This window comes from Leptonychotes weddellii, chromosome 16 (assembly GCF_054177405.1).
Source record: "Leptonychotes weddellii isolate Sample4059 chromosome 16, ASM5417740v2, whole genome shotgun sequence".
NCBI lineage: Eukaryota > Metazoa > Chordata > Mammalia > Carnivora > Phocidae > Leptonychotes > Leptonychotes weddellii.
This window is the reverse complement of record NC_138384.1, coordinates 27,565,064-27,578,656: the sequence shown is the minus strand read 5'-3', so window position 1 is coordinate 27,578,656 and position 13,593 is coordinate 27,565,064. Positions and strand designations below refer to the sequence as shown.

The 13,593-nt window shown below is 34.3% G+C and overlaps 1 protein-coding gene across 2 annotated transcripts in view; it reads right to left on the bottom strand.

Annotated features, from left to right (window-relative positions):
* The window catches only part of RPGRIP1L (RPGRIP1 like), a 100,056-nt gene that overhangs the window by 59,371 nt on the left and 27,092 nt on the right, over nucleotides 1-13,593 (bottom strand). For both annotated transcript variants that reach the window (XR_014140870.1, XM_031027340.2), the window contains exons 9-14: nucleotides 13,200-13,273; nucleotides 7,335-7,474; nucleotides 2,278-2,384; nucleotides 1,923-1,973; nucleotides 1,060-1,239; nucleotides 214-331 (exon numbers count right to left, since the gene is read on the bottom strand). Coding sequence is in view for 1 of the 2 variants with exons in the window: in XM_031027340.2 (XP_030883200.2) it covers nucleotides 214-331; nucleotides 1,060-1,239; nucleotides 1,923-1,973; nucleotides 2,278-2,384; nucleotides 7,335-7,474; nucleotides 13,200-13,273 (670 nt within the window). In the remaining variant the exon portion in view is untranslated. The remainder of the gene's footprint in view (nucleotides 1-213; nucleotides 332-1,059; nucleotides 1,240-1,922; nucleotides 1,974-2,277; nucleotides 2,385-7,334; nucleotides 7,475-13,199; nucleotides 13,274-13,593) is intronic.

Genomic DNA, 13,593 nt, shown 5'->3' with positions numbered 1-13,593 from the left:
TTGCCTGCAATACTGAATTTGGAAAGCAATAGAAAATTACTAAAAATTCTTGAGTAGAAAAGAATCAGATAAAAACAACCTTTCTGGTAAATTCTCATTACAGCTCTGAACTAGAAAAAAACAGAGCGAAAGAAATCATGAATGTAGATTTGGATGACATTTTCAACTCCCGTAAAATCCGTTCACCTAGGTACTGTGGACAAAGAATTGTACCTTCTAGTTTCTGAATGCGTGCAGCTCTGCTATCAAGAAGATGAACATATTGTTCCACTTTGAGTTCATAATCTTGCTGCAAATTTTCCATCTTCTGGGTCACTGCTTCAACTTCCATCTAAAAAATATGAGATAACAAGTTTCAATACTTAGGATTAGTTCCATTTTCATTTTTTAAAGCAACTCTGACTCAAGCATTTCCTAGATCCTGGGGATCTCGGGAGCTGTAAACCGTGATTTTCTGACCTCAAATAGCTTACAGTTTAGAAAATTATGCTTGGCAATGTTCTTAAATCAGAAACAAAATTAACAAGACCCCAGATTCCTTCTCCTGGGGGTAATTTTCCTGTTTGTTAAAGGCTAAGATAACATGTGGTTGTGGCAGGAGAGCTACGATGCATTCGCACGATGTGCTAATACAGCACAGGTAAATTCATGGCCGCTGTTTCTGCTCTAAAACCAGGGCCTTTAAAGAATTATTTGTTTTTGGGCGCCTGGGTGGCTCTCAGTTGGTTAAGCGACTGCCTTCGGCTCTGGTCATGATCCTGGAGTCCTGGGATCGAGTCCCGCGTCGGCAGGGAGTCTGCTTCTCCCTCTGACCCTCCCCCTCTCATGCTCTCTCTCTCATTCTCGCTCTCAAATAAATAAATAAAATCTTTAAAAAAAAAATTATTTGTTTTTAAACTATTTACTCTAAGCACCTAGTTACAAGGCCAAATTCCAGCCATGTGGTAATACATGGTAAGAGATTATAACCGATGATAATACATAATACTGCTTAGAAAAGTAAATCATCAGTAGAATATCATAGGAAGCCTGTTCTCCTGTCTTCGTGCAGCACATTACCTGATAATCTTTATTAATTTTATGTTGCATAATCAGCATGTTTCGCGTCTTTTCAAGTTCTTGCACTGTTTCTGCATGAGTTGCTTGTAGCTCTCTCATGGAGCGTTCTAGATCTTTGTTAATTTTATTGTCTACTTTCTCTAAAAAGGAAAGGTCTCCATTTTTTTGTGATTTCTGAGCCTAAAACAAAAACATGTTTTATTACTGAAATAACAGTTTCTAAAACGTATCATGTGAATTAATATAGATATAGCAAGGAATAATCATTAATTAAAAACAGATATATTTCCATTTTCCATCAGGAACAAAACCATCCTGATACAGAAAATATATGTGGATAGTCATCTGGAACGATTACAGAGAATTCAAAAAACACTTTATTACTTCATGACATAAAGAAGAATCATGTACCTTTATTTCCATTTCTTCAACTGATTAAAAGCTACACTGTGTTGATCTAAAGGGAAAGAAATGTATTTTCTCGTGTCTTCTTATAAATAACAGAATATCCTAGGACTGAAAAATATCTTCTGGTAACATTTATAATTCAATATTTTATTTAAGATAATAGGGTGTACCAAGGTCTCTTAGGACAGAAAATTATTGATTAGTTTTATAGTGAGGCGTGTAAAAGTGAAATGTTTGTTACAGTTGGAGAAAGTGCTTTAAATAAGAGTTTTTGAGGTCTATTTTAATGTAATTTTGATGTCATTATGAAATATGTATATGCTGTAACTAAATGTCACCTGACCACTTTCCTGAATAATTCATTCTCCAAGTATAAGGGTTACAGACAAGGGTCATCATTATGCTGAAACAGTTATATGTAGACATGAAATTCATGGTGAAGTTCAGAAAGTTACCTTTATAAGCAGGAGAGCTTCACTCAATTCATCAGCATTAATATCACTCTCCTGCAAAAGACAGAGTAAGTAAAAGCTCACAATGAGATATTAATGAAAAGTACAAGAGACATTCCAACTATGCAGATTATCCTCATGGAGCATAAACTGCCTGATACCATGAATTAAGAAACTAAGTATAAGAGACATTCCAACTATTCAGAATCTCCCCTGAAGTGTAAACTGCTTAATAACCATGAATTAAGAAACTAAGTAATACATTTGTAATCTTTTGCTTTGCCGCATAGTTTCCTCCTGGCATAAAATATTGAGATAAAAATTTGGCGTTTATTTCCTAAATAAGAAAATAGTTCACCTGGTTGTAAAACTTCAGGCGGTGTTTAAGGTCATCAAGTTGCTGCTTTTGTTCCAGATACTGTAACTGTAGTTCTCTGTTTTCTTGAATGAGTTTCTCATTTTGGTCTTAAAAATAAAGTTGATACAATTAGAAAGGTAAGAGAGCATGAGGCATAAGAACGCATTTAAAATTAATTTAATTCCTGATACACACCAAGCTCGAACTAGTATTGCTCTGGTCAGAGAGGAAATTGTGCTAGCACCTAGACAAAGGCAGTGAGAGAATGAGGAACAAATGAACACTATCATGTGTCTACCATATGATCCAGTTGCTTATCAAAAACTGAAGACTTAAGTTCACAGCATTAATACAAGGAAATTGTGGCCTCTGGGACTTCAAAGGAACATTCTATCTAAATACCTAAGAAAATATGTTTCTAAATCTATGATTTTTACTTACTTATTAAGGGTCCTGAAAGGCATGCAAAAAAATGTGTTTTTGTCTTTTAGTGTTTTAATCGACTTCCTTAAGTTTTCTTTTCCCAATTTAGCATCAAGTCCTTTTATTAAAACAACATAATTTCTCTGGTAATAACTAAACCCATAATTTTAATCAACTACACTTTGAACAAATCTGTTAAGATAGGAGTAATGGATTCTCAGCCAGTGCGCACGGTAGCATCAGTAATAATTCATGTGTGCTCTTTATTCATTGAGTTCGTGCTGTTAATTGGTAGGACATGGACCCAGAGCTCTTGTTAAGGAGTAGAGATAGGTTACGTTCGCCCAGACACTCATTCGCCTGAACCCATAAGCAACAGCACAGGGTAGAGCTACAGGAGACAGTAAATCCATAAAGAGACTAATTTTTTACTCCCTGCATTAAACATATGCTTAACTTAAAAGAAAAAAAAAAGCTAGCTACCAAATTTACTCTTTAGTCTCATGTCCTTAAGCATACTCTTCAACAGAGTTCATTGTGGGGGTCAAGTATCCTTTTTGGCTCCCTGTAGCCTAGCTCTAAACCATGTCATCCAAAGTGTCTCCACTGATCTCATCCTATTTTCACAGATTTGTGTTTATCAAAAGTCCTCAATTCAAGTTGTACATTTTTGTTTCCATTTATTACAAAAAAGCCAACACATTTGCCAAGAATTCCTTACATGAATACATTTGCACACTGAATGCATTTTATACAAAAATACATTTCTGACTTTTATAATGCTTTGTGTTCCCCAGCTAGAAATGCTACATGTAAGTGAAAATCGTAAATTACACAATTAAGAAGAAAGGGACTAAATTTGGATATTTTTAATGTCACGTATTTCCTGGCAAACTAAAAAGGAAAAACACTGTGACTCTGGGGTATGCAGAGACATTTTAATATCAAATATATAAACCTTTTTCATCTTATCGATAAAAGGTTAAAAGGTTATACTAGAGGATAAATTGCTAATACTCAGTGACCTAAATGAGAGAGTTTCCAAATGAGAACAGTATTCGGAAATTTTGAAGGTAAGGGTCAAATACCTGTCTTTAAACTAAAAATTAGGATTAATAATAAATACGAATTCGTAGAGGAGATAAACAACTTTTTCGGTTACAGAGTAGTTATTATAAGAATGCGGAATGCTTTATTTATGAGGTTAAAAAAATCTAGATAGGAATGGTTAGGTAACAGAAAGAAGGTAAATACAGTAAGAAAAATGTAAAACCAAAGGTCTTGAGGATGATATAATTTCCTTCTCTGGCCTGCAAGAAGTGTTACGGGTTTTGAGAATGAGGTAAAGGGTAAAAGACATGATTACTCCACCTTCATCCAGACAGTGTATTTTGATTTCTAGTTTTATGCTCTAGTTTTTCTATTCTTTCAATATTTCAGAGCAGGGTCCTAAGAATGATATGCTAGTAGGTATAAATAAACTTATTCAAATGTTTCTTCCTTTGCTGGTTTCTGTTTCCACAACAATGTCCCCGTTTCATTGATCTTTTTAAACCTAGGGTGTTATTACTGAGAAAATAACTTATTAGTGGAAGATGACATTACTAAATACCAGTACCTTTCTCTCTACTAAATTTTATGTAGAATTATCCGCAACATTTTTCCTTTCTCAAACTGTTTATTGGGGATAGAACTCCTGGCTCTTTAAAAAGCACGGAGACGCTGTAGTTCAAAAAAGAGATAGACTTGCTGAATTATAATATGAAAAATCAAAGCATCCTGTACAAGATGAAAAATAACCTCTTTACCTTATGATTTGACAAAAAGCAGGTTAAGCTAAACAGCATTTTATTCAAATGAGATAACATTTTACTCTTTCAAAATTATGTTCTTCAAGCACACCATTAATAAGCAGAGTGCAGAGAACAATTCAACTAAACAATTTTCAGAGCTCCTTTGTGCTAATATCTTCAGCTGTGATCAATATAACCATATGCATTATGCTGAATTATGCATTTCAGCTAAAGATAGAAAGGAACTTTCAAAAGCAGGGCCTTTAAACACATGCAGTTAATTTAAGCATTAACCAAATGCAAACTGCATTTACATATCCTTCTCCCACATATTCACACAATCTGAAACTAATCTGTACCTTGAATAAAGAGGTAAGTATTCTCTAAAAATAATTTGCCAGTTAGATGAATGACTCTAAGAACCCAGGGAAACATCTTCTGGCAAGGAACACTTGATACATGAAAAGGTAAATGTGTGAAGAGACTTCAAAGTAAAATGAAACAATTTCAAAATCTGTAATACAAAAAGGAACTTTCTAAATATTAAAAGACTTCCTCATACAGATCATTTCAGTTCTTTTTGTTTAGTATTTCCCTGGAAAAAATGGTTCAAGACTGTAATATTTTTCTTATAATCTACTGTAACATTTTCACAAAAAACCCCCAAACCTAAATCATTAGATCTATACATTTCAGGTAGTCAAGCAAAATAACTAAAATAACAATTGTATTAAAAAGATTCAGTTCTAGCAATTTTTCTTAACAAAACATATGAATAAACGTGTAAAGATTTGTGTAGAAAGATGTTTATGATACTTAAAAAAATGGAAGGTATTTAAAAATTCATCCACAGAAGACTGTTAAACAATCTTTGGTACATCCTCACATGGAAAACTATGACAGCCATTATAAATGATGATGATGTGGATTTACATTTATACTCAGGAACGATTTCATAATAGAGTAAATAAAAAAGCACATTATAAAACAGTATCTATGCATATAGAAACAACTCTGGAAGAACACACATAAAAATATTAATAGTGATTATCTTGTGGTTGTGTGATTGAATGACTTTTAGAAAGTTTTTTTTTGTTTACTGAACTTTAATGTTATACATTCATTATTTTTAATCATTCAAAAAATCCTAAAAAGACATAAAAACTAGTAAAAAAAAAAGATGAGGAATGGATTAATGGTGGTTTAAAATAACTTAGCAACTGTAATTTTAATCATTTAAAAGAAGCTTTGGAATTAATTCAACAACAACAGATAGGTTTAAAAAAAAAAGCCTACCAAGTTTCTATCTCCTTAAGAGTTTCTTTCCAGAGACCAATTCAGATGTTTAGAGATAAAGAGTTCTGGAATTTTTAATATTTAGGGAAATACAGAAAGCACAGAAATAAGAGAGGTTTTTTTTCATTTCTCTTCCTTTAAGAATGAGCAGTTTATATTTGTCTTCAGAAAACAGGGAATACAGAGCGCTTCTGCTTCCTTCAGTCAACAAGTATTTACTGAGCAGCTACTAAACAAAAGCACTGTTAAGTATCACATGAAAGTCAGGAACTATATATCTTTGACATCAAAACTTTTAAATACCCACCCAGTCACAAATCACGTCATCATCTTATTCTACTCACAATATTCCCAAGAAAAATTCATAAATAATTTTTCATAAAATTCAATCACTTGGTAGATAAATACTGCTTATGTGTTTCACCAAAACTAAGACTACATCGATTTCAGACTTAAAATATTAAAAAAGGTCAGACCATAATTTTAAAATGTTATCATTTACAAGATGCATCACAACTTCAGAGATGTCAAAATGGGAAAAAAAAAATCTCTCATAGTTAATAAAATATGGCATTGTGATCTAAATCAATATATAGAGTACTGACAAGATATGTAATTTTTATTTTTTAACTGAGCCTGCATTAAACTTTGAAATGCTCTCATGCAACAGAATCGCAAATGTTCAAAAGAAGCAACCTTATTATCACATCACTTGGTTTATGTAGTGGATGAGCAACAGATACAACGTTTGAAACAAATAATTCAATTCCCCTGTTGTGCATTTGTGTGTATAATCTAGTAAATCAGACATCTACTTTAATTATAATTATTTTATTTCCATGAGATGAGAAGGGTGAGATCTGTGACTCGTATATGAAACTTATTAATGATTATTATTTTAACAGGGACATCCTGACAAGTCTTCCTGGTATTTAAGTTCACTGTCACAGAGTAGATTTAGACATCTAATTATCACAGAGATCTTCCCTGTTCGACCTACCAAAACCAGCAAGCAACTACTTCTGCTCCTCTGTCATCTTACACTGCTTTGTTTTTATTCCCACTGCACTTGCCGCCACCTGACACATTGCACATTTATTTAATTATTGTCAGTTTCTCCCTATTGAATTTATGTTGCATGAGGGCAAGGCTTTTGTTTTACTCATTGCTGTGTCCCCCAGAACTTCGAACAGTGCCTAGCACATACTGGTGGCTCAATAAATGCTTGTCGACTGCTGAATACAGCAAGGCTTGACATTTAGGAAAACAAAACAGAACAAAACAAAGGAAAGGCAACCTGAATAAAAGTATCTCTGGTGAAGAAATAACTCCTTTGGCGTATATGCTAGGCTGAGTAAATGGAAATTTGGAGCGACCAATAGACTCATGAAAGTGGATGGCTGTTAATGCAAGCGATGTCCCCTACATGGAGCAAGGTGCCTGGCAAAACAGTAGGCGCCACAGTGGGCGCTGACTGAGCCGGTGAATAACCAGGAGTAACACAGATGTCGGAAATGAATAATTCAGTAGTCGTTTTATGTGTACCTCTTTCGGTTTTGAATCTGTCAAGGATTTCAGTTTTGTCTGTTAGGTCAGATTTTAAGGCAGTCTCGAGTTGAGCGATCTGTACTTTCAGCTGCTGTTCCTTGAACTTCCATTGCTCTTCGTGGGCAGCACTGAAGGCACTGCAAAACACACGTGACATGCAAGGAGAGCCTGGAAATCGGCCTCGACCGAAAATACGAAAGAGAAAAGCTTTTAGTGGTACAGAGACCACTGTCATCATGTCTTAGGAATTAAGTAAACATATGCTGGTCTGCTGCTGTTGAAACCAAGGCGCCTTTCTCAGGCTGCGGTTAGCAAACATGAAAGGGTTTGTGGGATGAGCAAAGGAACTGGCCTTAATTTAGAGCTCTACAGTCAGAGAAGTTGGCAGTGTGCAGCTTTTGTGGGACTAGTAAAGGAATTTAGATACTGTACATACTCCAAAGGAATCCGCAATTCCAAACCTCAGCCATCGGCTTCAGATAAAACTCTTCTCTCCCACATACAAACCCTCTTAACACAGAGAACAGGGGCTCGCCACCTGATCTTCACTGCTAAGATCTGAAACTTTTACTGAGTCTGTGCTAATAACACATTCACAAAATTCTGGCCATGAAATGATAGCACACTGAACGATGAGACAGTAATTCTGCTGTGAAGAAGTAGTGATAATATAGTTTTTGTCCTAAAACACAAACAGCAATAACAGACTAAGAACAAAGTTTTACTTTGTTCACGACTAGGATGAAAACCCAGCGAGAACACCCTGGTAAGAAGGATGAAGACAGAAATGTTATTCCTCAGTAAAAGTGCAGCAGTTTAAACTCTCGTTACAATCTACTAGTGATGAAATCCCAGCATTTATTTGCGCCAGTGCTGATAAACTGAACACTGGTGCTAGACCAGCTGCACTGAAAATACTCAGGGAGATTTAAAAATGAAGGTCCTGGGGCCCAGGAATTCATAGTTTTATAAAGCTTCCCCAGGTGATAGCCAGGTTTTGGAAAAACTGATCTTGACCTGTATTTCAGCAGAAAACTATTATCTGTGAAGCTTGATTTGACTGAATAATTATCAGCAGCTTTGACCCTTCTCCTTGTTTTAAACCCGGTAAATGAAACAAAAATTTATAAAATCTGGTTTTGTACTGATGATGAAGTAAATGGAAGAAAAACCTGTTATTGAAAATTGCCCTTAATGTTGCTCCCAGCTAGTCTCGAGGTTTTATTCCAAGAGAGATACTATTCTGGGAGGCATAGCTTTCAAAGGAAAAGAATTGTGTGTCTATTTTACATATTGAATATTTTTATTGCATTTAAAATAATATGAACATAAAAATAAATGGAATTCTAGAAGTTTCTCTAAATATGAAATCTGTTCCTTCTATCAATGTTCTCATTTCACATATGGAATCTTAAGAAAGGCATGGACCTATATACCAGTATTTCAAGTTAATTTTATCAGAGGTACAATTACCTAGACTTACAAGAAATCCAAACAAAGTATGTACTTTAAATATTAAAGAATATTCCTTTACATTTTCACTTTTTAAAATAAAGAACAAATACAATTTTTGTGTCTGGTCAAATTATGTAAACTAAACACACACACGTGTGTGTATGTGTATGTGTGTGTGTGTGTGTTTGTGTCTTGTATTATTAAAAACATGTACTACCCGGAAAAAAAATTAGCATGATGAAATAGGCACAATTATACATCATATCAGACGCCAAAAATTGGGAACAGTAGTGTTCCAATAGCATTAGTACCAGCAAAAAGAGCACCAACAGTTAATCTGGCAGAAACATCAGAAGCTGTATGCGTTTAAATTAAGAACAATTTAGCAGCCTGGTTTTTCCAAACCCACAAAATACTAGTGTAAATCAGCATAAGTCAATCTGAATTTAGTCCACTGCTATCTTCCCTCTAAATTTAGGATTACATTCCACTGGAGTTTCATGAGGAATTCCTTTTGAATTTACTGTAGTCCTCTATGCTTGGAGCCATCTGTGTAACTATAAATGGTGAACCACATCTGGCTCCATTTTCTTTGTAAAGGCTGTGCACATGATTAAATCTGCATATGAGAACAGTCTTTGAGAACCTTTTATTCATGAAAATGTTTTTGTATATTGCCTACAGTGACAACGGGGGGGGGGCATCACAGTTGGTCTGTGTGCACATTTCATTGTTACATTCTGTTGCAGAAGTGAGAAAATGTCAATCGAATGCCCACTGGTGCCTGTGGTCACTGGCATGGCCACTGGCAGTCACGGGTCAGCATACACACTGCTGAACAACAACATGATCAGACAGAAATAAGAGTGGAAGAATTTGTCTCCACCCTAAGGCCTTTTTTCTTACAGAAGAAATTCCATGTATTCCAATGTCTAAGGGCAACCTAATGTGAGAGAGAGGGAAGGATAAGCTCTAAGTCATCCACAAAGAAATCCATAGGTACTTTAGTTAGGACCTAATGGAAATTAAATACGTATTTACATAGGGATATCTCACTTACTGAAAGAAAATGATGCTCCAAATGTACTCAGTTTGATTTCTGGGAAGCACAAAGTGCTCCTATTTGATCGCATGAGCTTTCATGATTCCTAGAAGATTGCACGGGACAGGTGCTCACTTCACAGAAATGGAGCCCAGAGAGTCTATGGGTGGTCAGCAGTGCTCCATTAAATTCTGGATAATAGATGACTACAATTTACATAGTAGAAACCAAGTCTTAAACAGTTAATACCATCTTCAAAACCTAGACCAACTCTTTTTTAAAAGCAGGTATTAGATTAGTGTCTCTTAGGGAGTCAATACCTTTTAAAATCACCTCTAACAGATTCTCTGGATCCTATCTCAAACTGACTAAATCTGAATCGGATGGTGGTGGGAGGCAGGGGAGGGAGGTTCCAAAGGTGGTGAAACCTACATTTTGCTGTTTTCCAGGTTATTCATATATACTATAGTGGAAGGACTATTGTATTCATCAGTTACACCACCCTAAAACTATACTAACTTTAAAAATGGGACATAGCTTTACAATATTGTAGTATAAAGTTTCTCTCTGACCACACAGACTTAACTGCAAAAAGTTTATTATGAATTTTTAAATGGACTATTTCTTAAAGTTATACTTATTTCTTGGCATTGTATCAAAAATGTTCTCGCATATTAAAACAAGCTCATACCAAATACTAACATGAGGGTTTTATCTTACCAGATGATTCTCTAATATGTCATATGTCAAGTAATAAACACATTCAAAATTTCATTTGGAAAAGGAAGACGAGAATGTAATCTGCAAATCATATTTTTCTCCTGAAAACTAGCCAATTTTGAATAACAAACAAATGCTCTCCTTTAAAAAACATGCTATCACTATGACTAACCAAACAGGGAGTAAAATTTATTTAGTTTTTGATGAGCACTAGTTGTTGGCAATGATGAATAACAGTGCCATGAAACACAAAAGCTGTAAAGAATCTTAAGGACAACGATGATTTTTGTAGAAGCTTCTCCAACTCTGCTTCTGCAAACATATTATATATTAAAAATTTGTATTAGAGAATTTTATGGTTCTATTTCCTATCATGTGCTTGCTGGGTTTTGTGCTTAAGTGACATTAAGTTTATTTTTGGCACAAAATGTTTTGACACTCATTACACACATTTACTTCCATATATCTCACACAAAATTCAAGTGTAAGCAGTATAACGAAGTCTGTTTTTAATGTGACAGGAAAAAAATGTAGCTTAAGCATAAAACATTAAAAAAACCCTTCAAAGTCAGATTTACACTCTCAGATCATCTTCTAATATGGAGAGATAAAGTTTCATGGTGATAAAGTAAATATGAGAAAAACATGTCTCCCTCAAAATTTCATTTATGCATTATTCCCGGCAAAGTTTAATGTTTTTTATTCCCAGAAGGTATATTCAGTAAATCCTCAAATTGGGAAGTAGAAAATGTATAAGTAATGGCCAAATGGCACTTATTTTCTTGTATTAAGACCATGTTAAATTATTTGAAATTACAAGATGTTGAAGATAAATATAAATCAATAAAAAATTCTGGATGTATGGTAGTTCTATTATTCCATGAACATTTCCCTTCCACAGAATCAGTTTTCCAATGCAATTAAAATCAGAGAGATAGTGAAGCACAGTGAAAAAAAAATTCAAGTTTTAGAGTCAACAGAATTGGGTTTGGGTCCTATACTGGAGTCTCAGCAATGCTGTGTGAATCTGTACAAGTTTCTTAATTTTTCTTGAGTCTCAGTTCCCTCATTTCTAAAATATGGGGATAACATTATTTTCTCTGCCCTATAATGCAGTGGTTGTGTGATCTACATACTGAAATTTGGAATTTTTGAACACGTAACTACTAAATACTTAGATATATATCAATATAAACCTTGTATTGTTCTATAGAAATGAAAATATAAAACAGGAAGCATAATAAATGCTTTAGGTAAAATTAATCGGGGCTGATGAGAAAGAAGCCAGAACAAAGCAAATAAGGCCAAATGATCTGGAAGGGGTCCAAGGTGGATCCCACATAAAGATTTTTAGCTAGCCTATCCTTGCTGGAAAGCCCTAGGTATTATTTTAATTGATGTCTGAAACTGCTATTAATAACTCTTAATATAATGAGCCACTGTGCAAAGATAATCAACAGTAGTAGGTAAACAACATAGATGATCCATGCCACTGGAATGATGTCTAACAATTATCTAGGTATCTTTCAAAGTAAAAATAAGTAAAAGCCTAACCCTGCACTCTTTAGGTATGATTTGTTTAATTTATAAAATGTAAATTTAGTTTATAAAACATCCAAAACATGCAGTTAAAAAGAGGTGTCTCTGTACATCAGATGGCCACTTTCTGATGTTTCAGAGTATGATCAATAGAAGCAACTGTTGAATATCAGCTCTAACACATATCTTCCAATATATGTATTAAATTTACTTTCATGTAAATTTGTATTTATCCTTTATCAGTTATTATATATTGAAAAGATTTAAAAATACACACGTATACACAGACACAGACACATACACATAGATATCTGAACCGCTTAACTAAGCTTAGCTGCGGTGTAGAATTTTGTTTCTAACATTATCAGAAGGGTTTAATTTTTAAAATACCATCACCATGAAGTAGATTAAAAAACAAAACTGAAGTAGCTCTTTAAAATTTATCTTGAGGGGTGCCTGGCTGCCTTAGTTGGAAGTGCGTGCGACTCTTCATCTCGGGGTCATGAGTTTGAGCCCCACATTGGGTGTAGAGATTATTTATATAAATAAACTTAAACAAATTTATCTTGAGATAAAGATACTTATGTTTCTTTTTATAAGGAACAGAGATGATTGTAAGTGGACACCTTTGTTTTCCACTAAGAGGATCACTCTCAGCTAACAGGCTGGGTAGCCCAGTGGAAGAGACCAGGGCTTGGAGAGACCTTGAAGAGTGTAGGCAAGTTACTTAATTCTGTTTTATTTTCATTGCCTGCAAAATGGGCATTTACACTACCTACATTTCCAGGTTGTTGTGAGAAATTTATAGTAATGTATTAAAGAGTAGTTAGCACAGGGCCTGCTTGCTTACAGTCTATATTCAATTGTAATAGCAATTGTTACTGGCAACAAAGTGATATGGTTTTCTTGTATTAGACTAATGCTCAGCTTAAAGAACTTCTTACCAACGCCTAGAAAAAGCTCATTTTTCTTTTATAACATATATATATTTTTTGCAATCATCCATTGCTAATTCTTTAATAAATATTAGATATTCTGACACCCACTGCTTTGATATATAAGATCTCAAACAAGAGAATGAGAGAACACATGTAATCATGATTTACCTGTTATAAAGTTTATCATAGTTTTCCTTTAAAAGTTCCCGTTCCTTTTCTAAATCATTAATTCTATCCTGCAGCTAAAATGAAAAGAAAATGACACATTAGGTGATTATCGAATAAAATCACACGGGGGTAAAATAACATGAGAGGAGGCTAAGATGTTTTAGTCTTGACTTCTAAATTGCAGCTGCTAACTAGTCAACTTTTATTGTCTGTATTTAATTTAGCATTGATTTTTTTCCAAGTTGTTAAGTAAACATGAAATTAATATTTCTGTTTTAATTTAGTAGAAACATATGCATTGCTTTATGGTGACATGTGCCAAAACTCAATAAAGAATGTGTTAAAAGTTTGCTGTGAAGTCTGGGAAACATAGTATTTTTTACTTTCCTCCCTG